The 25,706-nt window shown below is 43.7% G+C and overlaps 1 protein-coding gene across 1 annotated transcript; it reads left to right on the top strand.

The window, feature by feature from the left end:
* The first annotated feature begins 1,031 nt into the window (after positions 1 to 1,031).
* On the top strand, positions 1,032 to 23,865 carry DCUN1D1 (defective in cullin neddylation 1 domain containing 1). The gene is made up of 7 exons (XM_066621715.1): positions 1,032 to 1,178; positions 13,314 to 13,530; positions 15,639 to 15,807; positions 16,678 to 16,808; positions 18,021 to 18,103; positions 19,298 to 19,394; positions 20,448 to 23,865. Exons 1-7 carry the CDS (start codon positions 1,176 to 1,178, stop codon positions 20,525 to 20,527), a joined length of 780 nt encoding a protein of 259 aa, XP_066477812.1. The 5' UTR covers positions 1,032 to 1,175; the 3' UTR covers positions 20,528 to 23,865.
* Positions 23,866 to 25,706: the final 1,841 nt, after the last annotated feature.

The raw sequence follows: 25,706 nt of genomic DNA, 5'->3' as shown, positions 1-25,706 counted from the left end.
TTGGGTTCTAAAGCTACAATTCTATCCATGCTGATCTGGGTGTGAGCTCCATTGACGAGAATAGAACTTACTTCTGACAGAATTGTGTCTTGAGGTTGCAATCCCATCCACACTCACCTGGGAGTAAGCCCTATGGGCTGCAATGGGACTTCCTTCTGAGTAGACCTGGGTAGGATTGGGCTGTCAGGCTTCAAGTCTAGCCACACCTCCCTTGGAGTAAGCCCCATGGGCTGCAATGGGACTTCCTTTCGAGTAGACCTGGGTAGGATTGGGCTGTCAGGCTTCAAGCCTATCCACCCTTCCCTGGGAGTAAGCTCCATGGGCTACAATAGGACTTCCTTCAGAGTAGACCTGGGTAGGATTGGGCTGTCAAGCTCCAAGTCTGACCACAGTGACCTGAGAGTAAGTCCAATGGGTCGTAATGGAACTTACTTCTGAGCAGACATAGACAGGATTGTGTCCTAAGGCTGCAATCCCATCCACACTTACCTGGGAGTAAGCCCCATTGCTTGTAATGCAGCTTACTTCTGAGTAGACCTGCATTGGCTTCTGCCTAAGGCTCCAAGCCTGTCCGTAGTGACCTGGGAGTAAGTCCCATTGCTTGTAATGGAACTTACTTCTGAGTAGACCTGCATAGGATTGGGCTGTCAGGCTCCAAGCCTGTCCGCAGTGGCCTGGGTGTAAGCCCCATTGCTTGTAATTGGCCTTCTTTCCGAGTGGACCTGCATAGGCTTGGGCTGCCCACACTTCCCTGGGAGCAAGCCCTATGGGCTGCAATGGGCCTTCCTTCCGAGTAGACCTGCAGCTTGCCATCAGGCCACAAGCCTTGCACAGCGACCTGGGAGTCAGCCGCGGACGAGAGCGGGGCGCCTGGGCCCGAGCTAGGCGAGGGGGCTCGGGGCGCCTGCCCCCCCCCCACAGGCCCCGCGGGTGCGCGTGCGGTGGAGCCCGGCGAGGGCCGCGCGGTCCCTCACGCCGGCCGGGCCCGGGGCGGCCCCTCCGCAGTGCGCATGAGCGGGCGGGCCGGCGGCGGAAGGCAGCCAGGCAGGCGGGCGGGCGGGCAGGCAGGGCCGCGAGGTGGAGCCCCGGGAGCCGCCGCCGCCACCGCCGCCCCTCCTCCCGCCAGTGTCGCCTGAGCCGGCTCGGGAGGGGAGAGGCCGCGCCGCAGCCCCACCATGGTGAGAGGCCAGGCCCAGCCCGGCCGCGGGGGGGGGGAGCGCCGCCATTGCTTGGCAACGCGGGGCCTGGGCGGGCGGGCCGGCGCGCGGGAGGGCGGCCCACTGCGGGGTCCGGAGGGCTGCTCTCCTCAGGCTGGGGGCGGGGGGCCCACTGGGCCTGGGGGGTCGCCGGGGCCGCCTGCTCCTTGGTCCTGAGGGGGCTCCCCATCCTGTCTGTACTTGCCTCTGGAAGTGGTTTCCCGGCGCGTAACGTGTGAGTGGGAGTCTGCGTGTCTGGCGGTGTGACCCGTGTCTACTCAGATGTAAGCCCCATTGAGCTCAGTGAGGCTTACTCCCAGGGAACTGTGGCTGGGATGGACCCTGACACCCCGATCCTGCATGTGTCTACTCAAAAGTAAGCCCCACTAAGTTCAGTAGGGCTTACTCTCAAGGAAGTGTGGCTAGGATGGCAGCCTGACACTCCAGATCCTATGCTTGTCTACTCAAAAGTAAACCCCATTGAGTTCAGTGGGTCTGGTCTTACTCCCAGGGAAGTGTGGCTAGGGTGGCAGCCTGACACTCCAAATCCTATGCTTGTCTACTCAAAAGTAAACCCCATTGAGTTCAGTGGGTCTGGTCTTTACTCCCAGGGAAGTGTGGCTAGGATGGCAGCCTGACACTCCAAATCCTATGCTTGTCTACTCAAAAGTAAACCCCATTGAGTTCAGTGGGTCTGGTCTTACTCCCAGGGAAGTGTGGCTAGGGTGGCAGCCTGACACTCCATATCCTATGCTTGTCTACTCAAAAGTAAACCCCATTGAGTTCAGTGGGTCTGGTCTTTACTCCCAGGGAAGTGTGGCTAGGATGGCAGCCTGACACTCCAAATCCTATGCTTGTCTACTCAAAAGTAAATCCCATTGAGTTCAGTGGGGCTGACTCCTACGGAGGTGTGGATGGGATTGTAACCTGACCTAGGCATGTGCACTCAGAAGTAAGCCCCTTTATAGTCAAGGAAGCTTACTCCCAGGTGAGTGTGGATAGGCTTGAAGCCTGACAGCCCAAGGCATGTCTACTCAGAAGTAAACTCCATCAATGTGGCTGACTCCCAGGCAAGTGTGCATAGGATGGCAGCCTTCCTCTGCTGCCACAAAAACAGTCAAGAGACTTGTAGTGCCTTCACAGTCAATCCTTCCTAGGCATCCTTCAGTCTCGGAAGACTATGGTGTCACGCTCTGAATGGTGGTTCTGGAACAGAGTGTCCTCTCCAGTGCACGAAGCCTGGGTAAAGTAGGTATGGAGGATAGGCTGTTACCCGTGCAGCAAATGCCCCCTCTCCACGTTGCTGAAGGCAGAGGCCGATATGGTTGGTTCCAGCAGCGTCGCAGGAGTTGCCAGAACATGACTGTGTTCAGCCATGAACTGCCTCAGGGACTCCGGCTCCGGATTTTGCCTCCAGGTTGACTCCTGAAGCCTTTTCCTGAAGGATTGTGAAGCCTTTTCACAATCAATAAGGTGACCAGATACAAAGGAGGGCAGGCTGCCTTTACCTTTAACCATGGTATAGAAAGATATTAAACCCTTCTAGAGCTGCACCTGCCCAAATTCTCTCTTCTGTACAAGGGTCAAAGGCTAGGGGTGGCCAACCCACTTCAGTGGCATAGCTAGAGGTGGTGCAAAGCACTGTGTTTTGCAAGGAGCCTCCCCTTCAGAGCCACTGGGGGAGCAAAACAGATCCCCCTCACTTGGAGTGGCTTCGAGGGAGAGGAGCTGATTGCTTGGCGCAGTTAGGTGCCTGTAACACTTAGTGCTTTGTATCCCTTCTAGCTATGCCACATGTCGCTTTTTATGGAAAGAATCTTGCATATGCCACTCCATCTTAATGTCACTTTTAACAATTACCACAGTAGCTAAGTAGAGCCTCCAAGTTCAAGGGCAGTATATCTCTGAGGGAACAATCCTAACCAGGTCTACTCAGAAATAAGTCCTAGTTTGTTCATTGGGGCTTACTCTCAGGAAAGTGTGGTTAGGATTGCAGCCTGAGTGCCATAAGGTACAGAGGAAGAATCATGGGAGTACTGTTGCCTATTTCTGAAGGCTTTCCAAAGAAACCTGGCTGACTGCTGATGTGGCCAGAAAAACAACTTGCATGGGCATTTAGTCTGGCCTATATGGACTCCTTCAAGGTCCATATAATGTCTGGTCTGGGCAGGAGGTCTGGTCTAGAGGGTAGAGCCTCCATCTCCCTGAAGATAACATCCATAAGGTCGCCAGTTCGAGGCCACCGGCACCGTGCGACCTTGAAGCAGCTGACAAGCTGAAGCCGAGCTATTCCATCTGCTCTGAGTGTGGGAGGATGGAGGCCAGAATGTGAAACCAGATCAGAGTGAAACACCTGGACTGTTGTGGTTCTTGAAAGAAAGAACCTTCTTTCAATTGTAAAAATCCCTATTTAATAAGGGATTTAAAGAAGCCTGCCTATGTAAACCGCCTTGAATAAAGTCTTGAATAAAGACCAAGAAAGGCGGTATATAAATACCTGTTGTTGTTGTTGTTGTTGTTGTTATTATTATTATGTGCAATCATTTAAATGTTTTTCAAAAATATATGGTGATTTTGCTTGTGCTACTTGGAAAGTGTACATGTGCCACTAATGGCATGCATGCTGTGGGTAGATTGTCCCTGCTATAGGCACTCTGCCCCATTTATATTTGGTCACCCTACTTAACTAGCTAATGCACTCCTAAAGTGGTGGAAGCTTTTTGTGAACCAGAGCCTACTTCATCAGGTGCACATAAAGGGTTGTGTTGGCAGCTAACAAGTGAAACTCTGTTGCTTTCCTTCCTTCCTTTTCTGTCTTAGAAAAACTAAAATACACCTTATCAGAGTGAGTCTATGTGTGTCTCCTCAGAAGTAAGTCCTTTGTACATGTGTATAGGATTGTAGCCTTAATGAATGGAACAGGCAACTAATGAGACTTGAGTAGTATCCAGGCATTTTCTACTGTAGATCTAGACAACGGAGTGACAGAACATTGCTTGTTGTCATGTACAACCCCCCAATGATGACAGCTGCAATGTGTTAATGATCTACTGCCTCCCTGGACAGTGAAACCTCTCTGTCTTGGGATGGTAGGCCTTTCCTTGTTCTTAGGCAGCTGCCTCATAACAACATCTCCTCGCAAGCAACAGTGGACCACCTGCTAGACTCACAGGCTCTGGAATTATGCCCTGCAACAGACTCGGATGCCAGCTTTGTCCCCATATCTTCTTGGGTAACACTTTTTCAAGATCTGATAGCATCAGCCATACCTTAGGAGCTCAGTCACCTGCTTTCTATACTTATCTTTCAGTAAGGTATATGCTATCAATTGCCAATAATCCCTGTCTGCTGTCCATATAAGACAAAACAGGCTAGTCTCTGGGCAGGAAAATAAATGGGCACATCTAACACCAAAAATTCAGAAACCAGTGTGAGGAACATTTCAGTTTCCTTGAATGCCCAGTTGCTTGCTTCAGAGTTACCATAGTTTAAAAAGTACTTCACAGCATGAAATTTCTCAACTAGAATTTATCAGCAAATTGTGACTTTATTCAATTTGAGCTTAAGTGGAATTGTGGCTTTCTTTCCAGCTACAGGTGTTAAATTAGCATAGTATAATGGGGGAGGTCATATCACCACTACTGACAGTTGTGAACGAAGCACACTGTTTTTGTATCATTTTGGACTGCACATAAATATGCCACAGACCTACTGTGCTGTCCTATTTTATCATGGTGTCTTGGAGCCCAGTCCTATGCACATCTAATTCGAAGTAAATCTATAGTCAGTGGGGCTTACTCCTGGGTAAGTAATGGCTAAGATTGTAGTCTCTTTCCCACTGTTTACAGACAGTCCTCTACTTAAGTACAGGTTAGGTTCTGGAGGTCTGTACTTAACAGCCCAATCCTATCTACACTCTCATGGGAGTAAGCCTCATTGACTCTAATGGGACTTACTTCTGAGTATATAAGCATAGGCTTGGGCTCTCAGTTGACACATTTATTTATTTGTGTGACATAAACAAAATTGGGAACAACTTTTTGTGGTGGTTGAAAAACTGTATAGAAATATTTATTTCTATAAAATGTATAATTCACTCTCTAGTGAATAACCCTGCTTTTTTGTTGTATAATGTACAACATAATGGACCTTAGAGCAGCTTAGATAGGAGGGGCTGCGTTTGTATTAATTGCATTTTATGACTTTCATTTTACATTTTACAAGGTTATCATTTGCATTTGAAGAGGTTGGAGAAGAACATGAGTACAGTTGTACCAAATACTGTACTGACTATGCTTTACCCACCAATTCTGTGTCTCAAAACCCAGTGTGTCTCTCCCTCTCAAAAACCAGCACTGTTGTGTCTGCATGAAAATATTCCAGTGGTTGGACTGTGCTGTGTGAAAGTGCTGTCCTTAAATTGGGCTGCCTGTAGTTTGGACATGCTTGAATTGGGACTACCTGTATATATTTTTTTTCTTGAGGGATAACTCTATTCATCTGATGAAGTGTCCACAAAAGTTTAACATCACACTTAATCTCTTAGGGCCCAATCCTATCCAGTTTTCCAGTGCTGCTGTACCTATGGGGTATGCACTGCTTCCTGTGTTGAGGATGCAGTTGAAGAGGCCTCCTTAAGGTATGGGAACATTTGTTCCCTTACCGTGAGGCTGCATTGCAGTTGCACTGGTGCTGGAAATTTGGATAGGATTGGGCCCTCAGTCTTTAAGGTGACATAAGACTCTCATTCTGTTTGTGTGTGTATGCTACTTGATAGCCCTATTGTAACTATGTTTCCTCAAAAGTAAGTTCCTATGATTTCAGAGGAATCTGTTTCCAAGTAATTGTGCTTAATTCAGCAATCTTATGAATTCCAGGAGGAAGTCTCACTGAATGCAGCTCTTACTTCCAGGCAACCATGGTTAGGATGGGGATCTATTATGCACTTGTGCTTTATTTCCTAGAAAGTTGTACAGAAAGAAATGCAACTTTTTTTTTACCATTAGAAAGTATTAAAAAAAGGCAAGTAGAAGAACAACACATGGATTTTGCTATACAAATAATAACTAGTTTGCAGTTCCCAAATATAGCTTTGAGTAATGTGTTAATGGATCTATACTGTAGTAAGTAGCTTGAAAATTGCAGCCATAGATTTTATTTTACAAGGTATTTCTTGTATTAGTGGGCTTCTGAGGTTTCTTTAGGTGTCTTATCCCGATTATATGAGCTGGGCACTTTGAACCTACTTGTTTTCTCAGCCACACTGCCCAGCCTTTCATTAAAACATCTCATAAGATTTTTTCAGGAAGTACAGTGATGACTGAAGCTCCTGAATTGCTGAAGGGATTTGAATGCATTTAATTTTGGCCTCAGAGCACACACCCAGGATGTTTTCTCTGAAAAAAAAAATTGTTGTCTACATATATACATCCACCCTACTTCCTGTGATGAGGCTAGGATAGTGTTTTTCCCATGTAAATATATGTTCTGGCAAGCATATTTATATTCAGTAGGAGCTCTCTCAAGAAGTGTGGGGTGTCTTCTCTAGGCAGTCTGGCAAGAAAACTGGAAAAATGATCTGACCTGTTGTCTGGAGCCATCTTATTTGGATATACAATATAGCAAGACTCTTAAGAACATAAGAACAGCCCCGCTGGATCAGGCCATAGGCCCATCTAGTACATCTTCCTGTATCTCACAGCGGCCCACCAAATGCCCAAGGGACCACACCAGATAACAAGAGACTTGCATCTTGGTGCCCTCCCTTGCATCTGACATAGCCCATTTCTAAAATCAGGAGGTTGCACATACACATCATGGCTTGTAACCCGTAATGGATTTTTCCTCCAGAAACTTGTTCAATCCCCTTTTAAAGGCGTCCAGGCTAGACGCCATCACCACATTTTGTGGCAAGGAGTTCCACAGACCAACCACACGCTGAGTAAAGAAATATTTTCTTTTGTCTGTTCTAACTCTCCCAACACTCAATTTTAGTGGATGTCCCCTGGTTCTGGTGTTATGTGAGAGTGTAAAGAGCATCTCCCTATCCACTCTGTCCATCCCCTGCATAATTTTGTATGTCTCAATCATGTCCCCCCTCAGGCGTCTCTTTTCTAAGCTGAAGAGGCCCAAACGCCGTAGCCTTTCCTCATAAGGAAGGTGCCCCAGCCCAGTAATCATCTTAGTCGCTCTCTTTTGCACCTTTTCCATTTCCACTATGTCCTTTTTGAGATGTGGCGACCAGAACTGGCCACAATACTCCAGGTGTGGCCTTACCATCAATTTGTACAACGGCATTATAATATTAGCCGTTTTGTTCTCAATACCTTTTCTAATGATCCCAAGCATAGAATTGGCCTTCTTTACTGCTGCCACACATTGGGTCAACACTTTCATCCACCTGTCCACCACCAACCCCAGATCTCTCTCCTGATCTGTCACAGACAGCTCAGAACCCATCAGCCTATATGTGAAGTTTTGATTTTTTGCCCCAATGTGCATGACTTTACACTTACTGACATTGAAGCGCATCTGCCATTTTGCTGCCCATTCTGCCAGTCTGGAGAGATCCTTCTGGAGCTCCTCACAATCACTTCTGGTCTTCACCACTCGGAAAAGTTTGGTGTCGTCTGCAAACTTAGCCACCTCACTGCTCAACCCTGTCTCCAGGTCATTTATGAAGAGGTTGAAAAGCACCGGTCCCAGGACAGATCCTTGGGGCACACCGCTTTTTGCCTCTCTCCGTTGTGAAAATTGCCCATTGACACCCACTCTTTGTTTCCCGGTCTTCAACCAGGTCTCAGTCCAGGAGAGGAACTGCCCTCTAATTCCCTGACTGTGGAGTTTTTTCAGTAGCCTTTGGTGAGGGACCGTGTCGAACGCCTTCTGAAAGTCCAGATATACAATGTCCACGGGTTCTCCCACATCCATATGCCTGTTGACCTTTTCAAAGAATTCTAAAAGGTTTGTTAGGCAAAACTTACCCTTACAGAAGCCATGCTGATTCTCCCTCAGCAAGACCTGTTCGTCTATGTGTTTTGAGAGTATCTCTGATGAGGCATTCCACCATCTTACCCGATATAGATGTTAGGCTGACCGGCTTCTTGCGGTTGCCCCTTTGATCACAACTTGAAGATACAGTAAAATTATTCTTAGAAGATTTAACTTATTGTTTACTGTTACATCTGCTATCTTGGAAACATGTGCCACAAAATAAGTAAAACTTGAACACTCTCTTGGAATCCAAATGGTGCATATATTGCGGGAGTATCACTTAGCAGGTGGCAATCCAGAGAATATTCATGTTGTTTTAAATTAGGACAGGGAGGAGGGGCAGCTGTGGCTCCTACTGCTTCCCCACCCGTTGGGTGGCACATACTCATAAGAGCTGGTGGGGGAGGGGTATGAAAGAAGCCAAGGGCTGTCAGGGAACCTAATGCTTATACACGTTTTATGGTTTGCAATCTGACAATCCTAACAGCGTAATAAGTGTATGAGTAACACATGCCACTTCCTGAAGCTGAAAAGAGTTCTTTGCAATTCGTAGATTAGCTACCTTCTTGAACCCTTTTGGTTTTCAGTCAATCTCTGATACCAAACAGCAACGTATATCATAACGAACAAGTTATCCTGAATAGCTTTTGTGGTTGAATGGCCAGCAGTTTGTAGAAGGGCCTTTAGCAGCAGGGATCTAACAATGCAGTCCTATTCATAATTACTCAGAACTTAATCCCATTGCGTATTTCCAGATAAATGTCTAGGATTACAGCCTAAAATTTATTTTGAGCTGACTGGTTTTTATATTCCAGCGTATTTGAGCTTCATGATATCATTCTGAATGCTCTGATATCACTCTTGATATCAAGTCATGGTATCTGCAAGGGCCTGGTTTTATAGCAGTGGTTCCCAACCTTTGTTCCGGGGACCACATGTGGTCTGTGAGACTCTGAGAAGTGGTCCGCAGGGTCTCAGGAAAAAAAATGATCAAATTTGATCACTTCCATGCCTCTCCAAGTGAGCACTCTCCCACAGACCACTGAAATGTTGCCTGTAGCTGTAGGTAGTCTGTTATCTAACCTCTCTGATTGTCCAGCGCTTGCTGAAGTGCCAGCTGTGGGAGGGTCCACTCTCCACCATTTCTGGTAGTCTGTGGAGAAGCACTCACTCGGTGAGATGCTTCCCCATTGACCACCAGAGAAGGTGGAGAATGGACCCCCCCCCCCCGCAACTGGCATTTCCATTGTCTCATCAAGCGCTCCCCTATGGGCTACCAAATTGAATTGTATTTTTTTTGTGGTGGGGTGGAGTGAGTTGCATGTGGTCTACAACAATTCCAATGTTTGCCTCAATGGTCCGTGGGCTCCTAAAGGTAGCCCACGGACTCAAGGTCTGTAGGTTTTAGAGGTAGGGTACCTCAGATTGCCAGATTCAGGAGAGGGCACCAGGACGCAGGTGGTGTCTTGTTGTCTGGTTTGTTCTCTGAAGCATTTGGTGGGCCACTGTGAGAGACAGGAAACTGGACTAGATGGGCCTTTGGCCTGATCCAGCAGGGCTCTTCTTATGTTCTTATGGTACTTTTGGGTCAATGTCTGCTGTTTTGAAAGATTGTTATCATATGATAGCAGTATGTATTTATATTTTTACAAATGATGATAGTCTTCAGGAATTTAAAACAGCTTTCAAAAGTGTATACTGTACTGTACTTCATTAGCTATGTATGAGGCTCAGGTCAGGTGACCATATTTTTAGACAATAAAAGTGGACAGTTCTCAACTGCTGCCATGTTTGTCTTTGGTCTTCATCGTTTTTGAACTCTCAGGTTAACAAGTTTTTTCAGAGTTAGCAACAAGGTTGTTTAAGAATATGGTGTTATGCTCAATTTCACGCCTGTAATGGAGCTCTAGATTTTTTTGCATTTATTCCCTCCCATCAAAAACACATCTAAAAGAACTGCTTGCAGGTCTCCTTCCCTGTCAGTTTGGAGGTTTTGTTGGTTGGACATTCTGGGCTCATATGTTTACCTCTGTTTCCTCAATTGACCAGATAATTGTGCAGGGCACAATCCTAACCGCTTATGTCATTGCTTTCCAGCACTGGCATAGCAGTACCAATGGGACATGTGCTGCATCCTGCAGTTGGGTGTCACTCACAGAAGCCTCCTCATAGTAAGGGAATGTTTGTTCCCTTACCTCAGAGCTGCATTGCCCTTATGTCAGTGCTGGAAAGCACTGACATAAGGGATTAGGATTGCGCCCACAGTCATCTTTTGGCTTTTGTATGGATGCTATGTTTAAAAATACTGTGTTTATCAATATATTTTTGTCAGTTTTTCTTTAATTTGCAGCAGACCTTTGGTAGCAGTCGCTCCTGACCTGACACCATGTGCGAGGCCTCTGTGGCCTTTCTCGTGGTGGGTTGCTAGCAACCAGCTCTGTACACTTACATAAAGCTGTTTGTGACATCTGTAAAGCACATTCTGCTGCCAGAACGCTTGTTCTGGAAGTGGAGAGGGGGATAGGATTTGTCTGTAAGTATTGTCCCTATATCACAGCTGAGGCTAAGAGGGGAGCAGCTTGCCTAAATGAGGATTCATGGCAGAGATGAGATTCAAAGAAAGGATATCCTGATTCACAACCAAATCTTTTAGCCACTGTGGTGCACCAGTTCCTCTTTTTATACCCTGCAGTGAAAAGCATCATAAAATTAACCAGATTATCTTTCTGATTCAGGTACCTGTAAGCTCAGTAGAAGGCAAGCATGCTTCTTGCTGCAGGTAGTTGCTACCTGCAACAAGGCTGAAGGGGCTATTGTGAGTGTGGTTCTGCATGCATTTAAGCCCATTACCAGATAGGATTTTTTTTTTTTTGCCTTTGTGCTGCAGTCTTTCTCTAGCATATCAGGAACACCAATCTTGGCACAGTATGGTGATGATAACTTGTGAATAAACAGTAACAACATCCAGGGGTTAGTGGTGTTATGTCCATTGCAGCAAAAGCAGCAAGTCTTGTGGCATCTTAAAAGATCACCAAATACATTGTCATATAATCTTATATATCCCACTCATCAGGTATATGAAGTGTTATCCTTGACAGGTATACATACAGCTGAATACAGAGGGGGGAAAATTATAAACAGTGGATCCAAATTGCCATAAAACTCAAGAGGTACTTAATTCTGCTTAAATGTATATAAGCACAGAGACAGTTCACAATAGCAGAACTGTTCAACATTGGTAAGTTTAGGAATATTATGAAAATTAACACCTGTAATAAGAGGAAACCCTTGACTGGGGTATAAATGAACAAGATCAAACTTACCAGTAACTTCTGGTTCAGCAGTTTGAATCAGGAGTCTCCTTTTGAAGTGTGGTGGTCAGCAGCAATATTGGGAGACAGAGCTGTTTATGTATGTTTGCCAGTTGAAGATTCCACTTTGTGCATCTGAGCCTTGTTCCCGAAAGCTTATGCTACAATGTATTTGTCAGTTTTTAAAATACCACACAACTGCTTTTAATACTAGTGTCTTGTCATCTGTAACTTTTTCCTTTAGTTTCATATGCTATATTTAAGTGGTTATTCAAGGTACTTAGAGCAACGTAGCCCAGTTGCAGTTGCTTTGTGAGTACCTGAGAACTAAGCTGCACGTTGGAGGTGGCACAGGGTTGCTGTTGGAAATGGCATCCCATATGAGATCTCCCTCTCCCTGTGCAGCAACAGGGGCACGTCACATCATTGTGTGGTGTGCTTTTCCCGCCCCCACTTCATGTTCTTTGAAGCCTCCCTGTGTTGCTCTAGTGCAGGAGTTGGCAACCTACAGCCTGTGAATCTCCTCTCTTCTGATTTGAACCCATTAGATCTATTCTCAGGCAGCTGAGAACACATTTATTTCTTCTTTCATAGAATAGCCTTTCAGGTGTCTTAAGAGCACTATTATATCCCCTCTCGGCCTTCTCTTCTCCATGGTGAACATATCAAGTAATCTCAACCTTTCCTCATAGGCCTTGTTTTCCAGCCCTCTGATAATCCTCATTACTGTTCTCTGAATCTGCTCCAGGTGGGCTGCATCTTTCCTAGAGTGTGGTGTCCAGAATTGGATGCAGTACTCGCGGAAAGGTCTGACCAACTCAGTGTACAGTGGAGCCACTATTTCTCATGACTTGGAAGCTGCAGTTCTACTAATGCAGGCTAAAATTGCATTTGCCTTTTTTGCAGCTGCATCACTCTGCTGTCTCATGTTCATCTTGTGATCCACTGCAACTCCAAGATCCCTCTCAATGTTGTGCTGCCAACAGTTGCCACTCTTGTATCTATAAATGCCACTCTTACATTTAGTAGGGGCAACTATCCATAATTTCCTAAGCATGTCATCTTTTCCAGTGGCCGTTGCTGGTGTTGCTTCTGCATCTTGTTTTAGACTGTGTGCCCTGCAATGACAGGGAACCACTGATTGATTGAACCACTGTGTAAACCTCTTTGGGAAACCACTTGTAGACAAGTAGTATATAAGTAGTAGTGCTGCTGCTGCTGATAATGATAATAATAATAATACAAAATGGCACTTTAGATTCTTTGGACTTCTTGTTTTTTACTTCTATAGTAAGTCACTGTTTCTATATGATTTGGGTGCATTCTTTGTCTTAACTTTTGGTTGGGTGGCAACAACTGTCATCTCCATCTTAGGCGGTGTGATGGTTTTTTTTTTTGTTGTTTGTTTTTTTTAAAGAAATATTGCAGGATGTACAGTTTGGGTATTGCACGATTGCTTTGTTGTTCTTGTCACAAGTGAGCAGCTCAGGTCCAAAAGTTCAACTGCTGGCCATTTCAGTCAGGAAGAAGAAATGCTGCTAAACATTTTAGCGTTGATTTTGTTACACAATTAATTGTATTGGACTTGGGAGCTGCCTTGAGCAATGTAATTTGGAATTAAATCCCTGAATAAATAAAAGGAGTCTGGACAAGATAAGAAAGCTGCACCCTAAGGAGGTACTTAGATATGTCTGCCTTGATCATTTGTCAGACAAGATTCCTGACTTGTGGAGAGTTATCTCTGAGGGTTCTAGACGGACCCCTAGGAAAGCACCATAAAGTCTCATTCTTATGTCTTCTGATATATTTCCAGAACAAGTTGAAGTCATCACAGAAAGATAAAGTCCGGCAGTTTATGATCTTCACACAGTCCAGTGAGAAGACTGCAGTGAATTGTCTGTCTCAGAATGACTGGAAATTGGACGTTGCCACAGATAATTTTTTTCAAAATCCCGAACTGTATATACGAGAAAATATTAAAGGCTCATTGGACAGAAAGAAGTTAGAACTGCTCTATAACAGATATAAAGGTGAGTACAGTGTAGTTTTGAGTTTGGAAAAAAGGAAGCAATTGACTAGAAACCAGATGTGAATCCTCTGTTCCAGCTGTGACAGGAGGATTTTCGGAACAAACCAAGGGAAGGGGATGCTGTGTGAACTGCAAGGGTAGCAGTTTTCCTTTTGTACTTGTTAGGGCATTTTGGCTTCTGTGCCGGTGAGACCATGTGGTTTCCTCAAATGACCAAAACGGTCAAATCTATATGACTAATCTATCAAAATGGTCAAATCTAATGACTTATTTCTTGGCCTCCTTATTCTGACAACTCCAGGTGGCTAACTACAGACGTCTTAATCAAAAGGCGAGCTTCCTGTCCCTGAAGCATGCCTTTACATGCTGAGGGGCATGTTTTAGAAACAAAGAAATGTACCCTTTAGATGCATAGGGGCAGTTTTCTGTGTTTTGGTTCCTTGTGGCTGAGAGCTGGTTATGAATGAAGCAGCTCACTAGGCAACCGGAGTGATGGCTCTGGGGTGGTGTTTGTCTCCAGAAGAAACAGCTGGCCCCTGGGAGGGGGCTAACTTCAAGACCCATAAAGCTGTGGGGGGAAAAAGACTAAAGAAACTAAACCCCTTCCTACATTCTTGTTCCCCAGCCTCTCTACCTTGGCCCTGCACATAGGTTTTCATTGAGTGCGTTCTACTCCAGACTAAGTTCTCTCTGTCATCTTGTATGAGATCCGTAGTTGCAAGAGCCAAAGTGTTCCGCTGTCTTACCTATCCCCACCTGGGGAAACAGCAACAATATGGTGTGGTTGCTATGCCTGCCCTTGGAGCTTGCATAGGGTATTAGTTGGCTTACGTCTTCTTGCATGGAAACATCTTACTTGCAATTGGTGACAAGGGCTGTTTTGTTTTGTTAGTACAGATTGGGCATACTTTATCCAAAGTGCTTGGGATCAGAAGCATTTTGGAGATCAGATTTTACCGTATTTTGGAATAGTTGCATAAACATAATGATAGATCTTGGAGATGGGGCCCAAATCTAAACACAAAATTCATTAATGTTTCATATACCCCTTATATACATAGCCTGAAGGTAATTTTATACAATATTTTTGAATAATTTTGTGCATGAAACAAGGTTTGTGCATGAAACACATTTTGTGATTTTATTTCTTTAGGTAAAAAAGTAAAAAAAAAAAAAGTCATGTTGGCCTTCAAAAAATTCTGTATTTTGGAATACTTTGTATTTTGGAATTCCGGATAAGGGATGCCCAACCAGTGGTATTCATTTGTATACCACTTGCACAGCTACAATTGTTTCACGTATGCTATATTGCTGTTCTTATAACAATCCTGTAGTCTGTATCATTGTCCTTTTATTGCATATGGGAGGCCAACAGCCCAATCCTATCCAACTTTCCAGCACCAGTGCAACCGCAATGCAGCCCTGGGGTAAGGGAACCAATGTTCCCAAACCTTAAGGAGGCCTCTGTGACTGCACCCTCAACACAGGAAACAGTGCTTCCCCCCATAGGCACAGCAGCACCGGCACTGGAAAATTGGATAGGATTGGGCTGTAAGAGAGTAGTTGACGTAAGACTACCTAGTAAAATCATAGCAGAGCTAAGATTTGAACTAGGGATTCTCTGACTCATAGCTCCATCTCTTAGCCACTATGTTTCACAACTTTTCAAGTTTGAGCTAAATGCTCAGTCAACCTATCTTTCTTCTTCTTTGGTGTGCCCAGCCTTTCTTCAGCCTTTCTTCTTCCTAAACAATCCTTGTCAAACTCCAGCCTAGGCACATGGAAATCTTTCTCTCCCATCTTCCAATCTTGACTGCATCTTAAGTTCAGCTCATCAGGAAGGGGTAATAATACAGCCTTTCAATTACTGAAATGGGGCAACTGATTCTTTGTCTCAGTCAAATGCAAAGAAGTGTGACTACCACAGCATAGCTGTGAAAGCAGGCAAGATGTGTTAAGTAAGAAATGAAAGTTTAACTGCAGTTAACCACATTTTATGTCCTTGGGTTAGAAAGTGGATTCTGATACATGCGTAACTGTATTCCTGTTTGTGAAAATGACTTCAAAAAGTTATAGATTTTTCTTTCATTTTACTTTTATATCCCCAAGACCCTCAAGATGAGAATAAAATTGGCATAGATGGTATACAGCAATTCTGTGATGACCTTGCGCTTGACCCTGCCAGTATTAGCGTATTGATCATTGCTTGGAAGTTCAGAGCTGCGACACAATGCGAATTCTTGAAGATGGAATTCATGGATGGGATGACAGAATTAGGGTAAGTGCTCAACAAGTATATGAAACTAGCCTAAATTTTCTGTGCACGTTTAAGCAGTATTGTGTGCTAGGAAAATGGGAAATGGCCCTAGCTCTCTTGGGGGCCATGCAGGCAGCTTTTGGCATCTGCCACTATCCCCCAGAAAGACCACAGGAAGCAAATGAGCTGCTTTGCTGCTCTGGCTGGGGACAAGTGTCTGCCAAATCCTGTATATTGCTGCCTAAGCTCAGGGGAGCCCAGGATCAGGCTGTAAACTGAAATTAGAAGAGACATTCCAAACCAATCTTCTGGTACTACTAGTTGAACTCCCTTCAAAATACGTTGAGTGTTTCCCCTGCTAGGTACTGACAGCCATGGCAGTACATAGTATAAGCAAGCTTTGACTGAGCACAGATGGTATATTTCTGTCTGGCAGCCTGTGCATTTCAAGTCTATGTCCATTCACCAGAACAGGAAGATGCGTCACCCGCCTGATCAATTGTATAAAGTAGCCCCATTTGTAAGGACTATCTTTTAACAGCTCTTCCTGGATGCTTTATGTATGCCGTAACCAGGTTTTTGATCTCAGTGACAGAAGAGTTGAACCCTAAAAGGTTTTCGATATTTCTTGGGGAAGTGGCCTAATTCACTGTTGTCTGCTGAGCACGTTTCAACTCTTAGGCAATATCTATAATTGTATAAATGAATCTGTATTTTCACCACTGGTTAATGCAGAAGAGAGCCTCTGGATTTATTAAACAATATGTCAAAATGAAGTTGACATCATTTATTAGAGCAACTGTTTAGTCATAAATAGTTTTTGAAATTGTATTTTAAAATACATAGTATAATGCCATGACTAATGCACAGATAAACCTTTTTTAAATACAGATGTGACAGTGTAGAAAAACTAAAGGCCCAGCTTCCAAAAATGGAACAAGAATTAAAAGAGCCAGGAAGATTCAAGGATTTTTATCAGTTTACTTTCAACTTTGCAAAAAATCCAGGACAGAAAGGTTTAGGTATGTATGCTGACATTTTCTGGAAGATATCTGGTACAGAAGTGAGTCAGGCACATGGAGGAGGGTAGAATCCCTGCAGGGCTGCTGCTGAATCTGAGAGAAAATACCTCCCTGCAGAGTTGGTGATCACACGTTGGCCATGCTTCTCCACTACATGAATGAGTCAGGGAGAGCCCATAGGTTGCTTCTGTCATGCACAAGAAAGGAGGAGAGTGGAAATCTTTGCTTTCACTGTAGAATAAATCATATGCACTTTGCATTGCATATGAACACATGAAATTGTAACTTGTTCTCATTCTGATTTATTAGTAAATCAAGATCGGAAACGATTTTAAGTTTCTGGTTTGTCCTAAAAAATCACAATTCCTTAAGTCTGGATGTAACCTTGAACTGTACTTTATTCTAAAGTGGAAGCAAAAGCTTTCACTCTTTTCTTTTTTCCCTGTGTTCGAGAGGAGTGGGGGGCTTGCAGTCCCTTGGGTCTTCCAGGCTCATTCACATAGCACCAAGCTGGGCTTTCCCTTGTGACATGTGAACCGGTCTGTTGCAATATTATTATTATTATTATTATTATTATTATTATTATTATTATTATTATTATTATTATTAACAGTATTTATATACCGCTTTTCAACTAAAAGTTCACAAAGCGGTTTACAGTGAAAAATCAAATAACTAAATGGCTCCTTGTCCCAAAAGGGCTCACAATCTAAAAAGATGCAAAAGAATACCAGCAGACAGCCACTAGAATAGACACTGCTGGGGTGAGGAGGGCCAGTTACTCTCCCCCTGCTAAAAAAAGAGGAGCACCCACTTAAAAAAGTGCCTCTTACCCAATCAGCAGGGGTTAGAGCTTAGTAGCATTGTACCATGCTACTTAGAGCAGCTTAGTAGCATTGAGGCTACTAAGATATCTCAAACAGACCCAAATGTTCTTGGCCCTCCTGCAAAAGCACATCTCACTCAGCATCTTGGCTACACTGTGAAAGGCTGCCAGCAAGCTGAGTGTGCAGCAGTGCTTTCCAATCCTCTGTTGCCAATAGCAGCTTTATTTACCAGCTGAAAAGCCACCCATGCAACTTCATGTAGATCCAGAAGAAATCTTAGCCACAGTATGAAAAGCTGCATTCAGAAGTGGTGGGCCTGCAAAACATTGAGGATGGGTTTATGTGTTTGTTTTGTTTTTGAGTTAATTTTTTTTAAATGTTACAGATTTAGAAATGGCCATCGCTTACTGGAATTTAGTACTGCATGGAAGATTTAAATTCCTAGATTTGTGGAACAAATTTTTATTGGTAAGCTCAAATATCTGTTGCCTCATTAGAAACTATGAGATGTTCACTTCTGGAAACTTCTGCAGCCAGGATTGTTGCCTGTGTTTTCCAGAAGACCCAGATGGATCCCTTTCCCTCAAGCAGTTGTCAGTGGCGGGTACAACTGCCAGCTGTCCTTTCCCTCAAATCCTTTCACAGACATTAAACTTTGAAAGTAAAGGGGGGATGTGTACCCAGTACAACAGCCAAGAGTCAGCAGTCCCAAATTGCAGTGTTTACGTTTCTCTTGGATAATTTTAACACAGTATTTCCTACTTCCTACTAATACGAGGCCCGCACAACTTGTGGCCCACCAAGCTGGCCATGGCTTATCAGCCAGGTAAGGGGCCTGCCAGTACTTCCTGAAGAAACAGAGGGGCAGCCAAGCACTTGGCAGGTTAGGTAACGCATGGCTGGTGGGCTGTCTTTGACTTTGTGAGTCGTACAGGAAGGTATGAAGCACCCTTCTACTGTGTAAGACCCCTCCTCCTTCTGGTCCAGTACTGTTTGCTCCAGTTGGCAAAAGCTCTCTGGGGTCCCAAACACTGGTCTGTCCCAGCTTCTGCTCCTTGAGATATTTTTCAGTGGAGATTAATGCTGAACCCTTAGCGTGCAGAGCAGGAATTCTGCCACAGAGCTATGAATTTAGGGGGAAAATGATTGAGATATACAAAATTATGCAGGGGATGGACAGAGTGGATAGAGAGATGCTCTTTCCACTCTCACTCAACACCAGAACCAGGGGACATCCACTAAAATTGAGTGTTGGGAGAGTTAGGACAGACAAAAGAAAATATTTCTTTACTCAGCGTGTAGTTGGTCTGTGGAACTCCTTGCCACAGGATGTGGTGATGGCATCTGGCCTAGATACCTTTAAAAGGTGATTGGACAAGTTTCTGGAGGAAAAATCCATTATGGGTTCCAAGCCATGATGTGTGTATGCAACCTCCTGGTTTTAAAAATGGGTTATGTCAGAATGCCAGATGCAGGGGAAGTCACCAGGATGCAGGTCACTCAGGGTGTAAGTGGCATTTGGTAGGCCACTGTGAGATACAGGATGGGCCTATGGCCTGATCCAGCAGGGCTGTTCTTATGACTTCTTCCCTGGGCCTGCTGAAGACTTCCCTGCACACATCTCCGCTTTTGATGATGACAACGTGGTTTTCCCTTAAACAGGAACATCATAAAAGATCTATACCGAAGGACACTTGGAACCTTCTTCTAGACTTCAGTACGATGATAGCAGATGATATGTCAAATTATGACGAGGAAGGTAATGTTGCTATATGATTCTGCTATTTCATATTTGGAACATTTTTTTCTTCTCCTTTTTGATACGCCGGCCTTTCATTGAGCTGATAATTCCCTTAAGAGTTCACAGATGTTGTCAACGTGGGCAGTGAGGGGTTGTTCCTTTCACAGTCCATTCTGTATTCACCCAGTTTATCCTGCCAGAATCTTCATTATCCTCCCGTTAACTTTCTTACTACATCACTTATCATTGGCATTGTGAGGGGCAGTGGACCTTATAAAGAGTGAACTGTTTGTCCAACTTCCAGAAAATAAGGCCACTGTTTTTGCATGGATGCTGGGCCTGAGTGAGAGATCTCCTTGTGCAAAAGGAGGCTGTGTGTGACTACACACAGTAAAGGAAAATGATGCAAATCCATCGTGTTGGAGCAGTGCAGTGAACTCACAGGGACTCTGTGGAATGTCCCTGGCAGCCTTCTGGCTTTCCCAGCCACTGTCATCTTGGATTGCATGATTCTCTTGTGATCTAAGATGGTGGTGCCTAGGACAGCCAGGAAGAAGAGACCACCATGAAAGAAGGGTACTGTGAGCATGGTAAGTTTCCCTTTCCAGTTTCCCATTATTTTCTGTTTCTCCTCCTGTGCCTCTTCCCATTGGGTTATTGGGGTTTCCCTGACACTCATCAGTGGATTTCAGGGTGCTCTAGAAGGGAAAGTTGAGAAGGTGACTTCCATATAAATCAGTGGTTTGAAAAGTGATATAAGCAATTTCAAGAAACAGTTCCTATATTTTTGAAGCTTGTGTATCAGAGAGATAAAGTCTAGATTGTGTCATAAAAAGCAAGATAATATTTTAATGGAATAACAAAAAATGAATTGTGACCTATCTTGCTGGGCTGTTCTGAGGATTTCTGAAATATCGGAAATACTCTGAACATCTGGAATGTGCTACATAAACGTCAAACAGAAATGTTTTTTCCTCATGTAAAAACGAGGATCTTCACAATTATTTTATTTTGTTAAAGGTTTATGAAAGCGTAAAACTTATTTTTTTCTCCCCTTCCTACTCTTCCTAGGGGCTTGGCCAGTTCTGATTGATGACTTCGTGGAATTTGCACGCCCTCAAATTGCTGGGATCAAAAGTACGACAGTGTAATACTAAATGAACCTTCTAGAATGTACATAGTCTGTACAAAAAAACAGAATGGGGTGGGGGGAATTGCACAGTCAATTTCTGCTGACTGGACTGTACGAGACTGAAGACCAATCCTCAAGGGGAAAAAAAAACAAACCTGAGGGTTGAGAGAAACCTTTTTAAGAATCTACCTTGGACCATAACAGACTATGTATGGTTTGGGCTTCTCTCCTAGCCTGGGCCATCCTTGCCCATTTGAAATCTCCAGCTTTGTGGATATCGTTTTTTTTCTTTTCCTTTTTTTTTTTAATGGAGCACCCTAATCCTTTCAATGAATCTCAAAATGTTTTGGGATGGTTATTTGGAAATTTCTGATTCCACCTCAAGCACATGCTGTCTTCACTAAACAAGCTTTTTGGCATAAGAATTTCACAGCTCAGCATCACGACCCATTTGTTTTGTTGGAGAAAAAAATTCTCCTTTTAAATAACCTGCTATTGGGATAGCTGCAAAGACTACGCTGATAGAGAATATCCTAAAAGTTGTATGTTGAAGTGAGCTGGATCTGGTTTCTGGATCTGACTAATCTGCAGGTCTTGTCAAAGTGAATGGTGAGGAGGCTTTTTGCATTTGTGTCTGTGTTTAATTCAAATGTAGAAACACCCCAATGAAAGCTTGGATTTTTCTCCTCCGCCCCCCCTTTATTTCTTGATATCAGGCTATCCAGTTTATATAGGTTGGTGGACTGAAGTTTTGTTGGATCAAACTATTGTTGAAACCACAACCCAGCTACTGTGAGTTGAACAGTACCCATCTTTTCGTAATCTAGTCAGAAACACTGGGTGCCTAATGTTGAATGACCTCCTGGGACCCTGTTCCTGGAATCACTGGGCCACGTGAAACTCCTCAAGTCTCCACATCTTGATGCTGTCACTTCTTGCTCTTGGTAGCTTGTTGTGGCTGCCAGTGCCCTGCCTTGCCTGCCATATTTCTTCCTAATACCACACATGCTGTAGCAAAAGGATACAGGCTAGAATGCGGATCCTTGTGACCATCCAGAGCAGCAGACCCACAGGACTAGCAACATCCCACAGAGCCTGCTTCAGGATTTAATTGGATATAGCTGTTCCTTGACAGTGTGGCCAACTTCTTTAGGGAATTGGAGCATGTTTCCTCATTGCCCTTTGGGCTGGTTGGTAAATCCATCACCATTCACATAATTCCAGTGTTTCTGACCACTTTTTGATGTTGACTAGCACAAAGTGGGCAGAGTAATGGTGAAGTATCATTGCCCATGCATGGACTGTGCACTGTTGTCTCTAACTTCTGATGTGGACAAAGCTTGCAAAATGAGGACTTGCTGGCTTCATCTAGAATGCTGGTAACAAGATGCTCACTACTGCTCTTAGAGTTGCCCAATAAAATTTTGTAGAATTCAAATGCTCATCTCTTGGTTCAGGAAATCTTTTTCTCTCCTCCCCCATAAGTTCTGCTGAAATGTTAAAACTTGAACACAGTGCTGACTTTGTAATCTTTGCGACACGATACAGAATTCTTGATTAGGCCAGGTAAGGTTTTTGACTGGGTTTGAAATGACAAGGAGTGTGCTATGGATCTCTTCTAAAGTTAATGGTTTGAGCCGTGTAATCTAAATATGATGCTGGTGGTACATGATGGCCATTGCTGTTTATCAGTGAAGGCAACTTGGTTTTTATTAAATGTAACTGCAGAGCACTGTAGTGACCCAACAGAAGTCTTGGTGCCCTGGCCAAACATTCCCTGGGGCTGTTGTGTATTACATGGAGACCTACATGAGCAAGGGCAGTTCATTTATATTAGTAACAATAGGGATGTATGAACTGTGGGGATGTAAGTATGGAGGAGGCACTGACAGTGGAGTTCCTACTTCAGCGAAACTCCCCTGCATGTGCTCCAAAATTGCTGAGTCAGAGTTCGGAAGTTCATCTTTCCTGAGAAGGTGTAGAATATATCAAGCACCGTCTGGCCAAACAGAAGAAGCACTTTTAGGTCCAGTTTATTTCATTGGGACTGAGTGAAACCTGTATTTGACTCTCCTGTAGTATTGGAACATAAACTTTGGCAGGAATAATCTCCAGACCCAATGCAGATGTAACAGTTCTTAATCTCATAACCAAGGATAAGAAGTTGGGAATACCTTGTATCTTGCACCCCCCCCCCCCAATAGCTTTATATTAAACATTTAGTCTCCACAAAGGATGAAGTCAACTTGAAATCAGAGTTACAAGCTGATCTGTGAGCTCTGGTTAAAACCAACTCTAGTGTTAACTTTGGTTGACACTGAAGAGGGAGAGAAACTTGCATGCGAAAGCGTCAGAAGTCGTCAAGGGTTCTCCCAACCTTCTACCCATGGATAAGAGATTGAGAAAAGGTTGCATTGGGATTAGCAAAGGTGTACTTAATTTGCCACTGCATGTATGTCTGATGCACAGAATCTGGCTGTGAACTTTGAACCATGGTTTTATTTCTTGTGGTTTTACATGACAGCAGCACTTGAAATGCCTTCTGGTTCTGATGTCATTTATCTTAATGAGAGATACGTCACTGCTTTCTTGAAATGAAATAACTTCACAGAATAAATGATAGGAAGCTTTTCTTTCAAGGTGTTTAGAGTCATTCTGATCTTTATGAAGAAGTTCAGACCTGACATACTACATGACTTTCCATGACCGATGTGTCTCTACTGATCCTTCATTTAAAAACACTCCTCTATGCACATGATGATAAAAGAATTTTAGGAAAGATTTGGAGTATTAAAGTGCTTAATTTTTTTTAAACCTGTATGTATTGCAGTTATCAGAAAGGTGCCTCTTCAGCTGTGCTCTTTTGGTAAAGCTTAGTCTTGTGTTAATTCAAGAAAACCATTGGTTAAAATTGGGAATCTCCAGGTGCTGGAATTTGGCAAAGTCAAATTTATTGCTTTACTGCTTTCAGCGTTTCTTTTCTGTTTTGTGTAAATATTAGTGGAGACTTGAATTATGAAAACTCTACAAAGTGTGTGTGCTGTTTTCTGTCTGAAGAAAATTTGGGTACAGCTTTCTCAGAATGATTCATTGATGTATGCTGTGTATTTTTTGTGTTTTGGTGTTTTAGTGTGTGTGTGTTTATTTTAATGCATTGTACTTAACTATCCTTGTGCAGAAGTCTAAGGGTTGAGGCATAAATGCCATGCTCCCTGTGTGGTTTTTCCCCCAAGGTTATTACTTTTGCAATGTTGAGGACTTTTCAACAAAATGGATTTTGCCATCAGTTTGGTACTACACAATTTATAATTACTGTGTAATTATAAAACTGCATTACATAAAGCATTGCTGTCTTAAGTAGTGGAGAAGTTAAGGTTATTTGTGTGATTGCATCTTTGAATTTTAAGAAAAGGGCTCAGTCCACCAAACAGAAGCTGTCCACCTTTATTTCAGATGGACGTGTAGAGTCCAAGCAGTGCTTGGTTGGTGTCCAATGGCACAGAAACATTTGGCTTAATGATGGTTTGCTTCCGAAAGTAAATGTCTGGCCGCAGGAAAGAGTTGAAAAATGCTCAGAAGTATGCCAAAATGTACATGTGTGTGTTTTATTTAAAAGTTGTGAACTACGTGGGTTGATTTTGTTCATAAAATTAACCCAAACTTCAACCTGACAATAATTTTACACTTCGTAATCATTTTCCTTTTGCCAAATGTTAGGGGGGGAAAGTAGTGAATGCTTTAAAAATAAAGCAAACCACAATACTTTTTTTAAAAAATTAAAATGTACTATTAGAAATATCCAGCTACACAGAACAGTTGGGAACTTAGATTTTATTTCACCTCCCTAATCAACATCTTTCTGTAAGTCGAATTGTAATTCCTCTTATGAATCCAAGGCAATAAAGTTCCAGTCCAATTGTCATGGTGAAATTTTCTCATGAATTATTTCAGTAAAACAAAATCCCCCCACACACAAGTCTTTGAAGGTTTATTTAAAAAAATAAAAACAATTCAGGGCAAGTTAAGAGAGATGAGAGTAGGAGACTGCCAACAGAATCCTGCTTGTCATGAAATGAGCAGATGGGTTGGTTAGGTGAGGGGGTTGTTCTCCCCTACTGCGTGTGGCATGTAATTGTAAAAGGGATAGAAGTACCACCATATTTAGTGTGGTTGGTCCAAAGCTACAGCACTGACTCCTGAATAAACTGTTGAACTTATTTCTTCAAAATTCTGAAGATGAAATCACTAAAGAATTTAAAGTTAACACAACTTCAAAAAAGGTTTGACTTCTGTTGTTCCAGCTTTTATTTTAAGGACATTGCCAGATATTTCCAGAGTATGCCTTGAACAAGACATGTGGGTTACTTCAGGGACTTTTACATATTACACAGATGTAAACCAAGGTCTGCCATAGCTCCCTTCAAGTGTGCTTCCATGGAATCTGTGTTGCTCCATTCATGTGCCTTGATTTTAAACCAATTTACAGACTTGGGGTGTACTCCTAAATAAAGTGAAGTGGCTCTTAGGCTCTGGGAAGGATGTCCAGATTTCTGAGAAAAGCTGTATTAGCAGGCTAATAAAATTCAAAGATTGGCAGCACTTTGTTTCCTAAACTGCTCACAAAGAGAGTCTGGTCCAACAAGAAGCTGACGGAACATACCAAGATCCAGGTCTACAGAGCTTGCGTCCTGAGTACACTTCTGTACTGCAGCAAGTCATGGACTCTTCACTCACAACAGGAGAGGAAACTGAATGCTTTCCACATGCGCTGCCTCCGACGTATTCTCGACATCATCTGGCAGGACAAAGTTCCAAACAACACAGTCCTGGAACGTGCTGGAATCCCTAGCATGTATGCACTACTGAAACAGAGACGCCTGCGTTGGCTCGGTCATGTCGTGAGAATGGATGATGGCCGGATCCCAAAGGATCTCCTCTGTGGAGAACTCTTGCAAGGAAAGCGCCCTACAGGTAGACCACAGCTGCGATACAAGGACATCTGCAAGAGGGATCTGAAGGCCTTAGGAGTGGACCTCAACAAGTGGGAAACCCTGGCCTCTGAGCGGCCCGCTTGGAGGCAGGCTGTGCAACATGGCCTTTCCCAGTTTGAAGAGACACTTGGCCAACAGTCTGAGGCAAAGAAGGAAGGCCCATAGCCAGGGAGACAGGCCAGGGACAGACTGCACTTGCTCCCAGTG

Source organism: Tiliqua scincoides, chromosome 3 (assembly GCF_035046505.1).
Source record: "Tiliqua scincoides isolate rTilSci1 chromosome 3, rTilSci1.hap2, whole genome shotgun sequence".
Taxonomy (NCBI): Eukaryota; Metazoa; Chordata; class Lepidosauria; order Squamata; family Scincidae; genus Tiliqua; species Tiliqua scincoides.
This window is presented reverse-complemented; position numbering and strand designations above follow the sequence as displayed.

Bases quoted from the DNA above. Each gene is read 5' to 3' on its own strand.
- DCUN1D1 (XM_066621715.1), top strand. The intron at 15,808-16,677 runs GTAAGTGCTCAA...TTTTAAATACAG, and splicing joins GATGGGATGACAGAATTAGG to ATGTGACAGTGTAGAAAAAC. The intron at 18,104-19,297 runs GTAAGCTCAAAT...TCCCTTAAACAG, and splicing joins TGTGGAACAAATTTTTATTG to GAACATCATAAAAGATCTAT.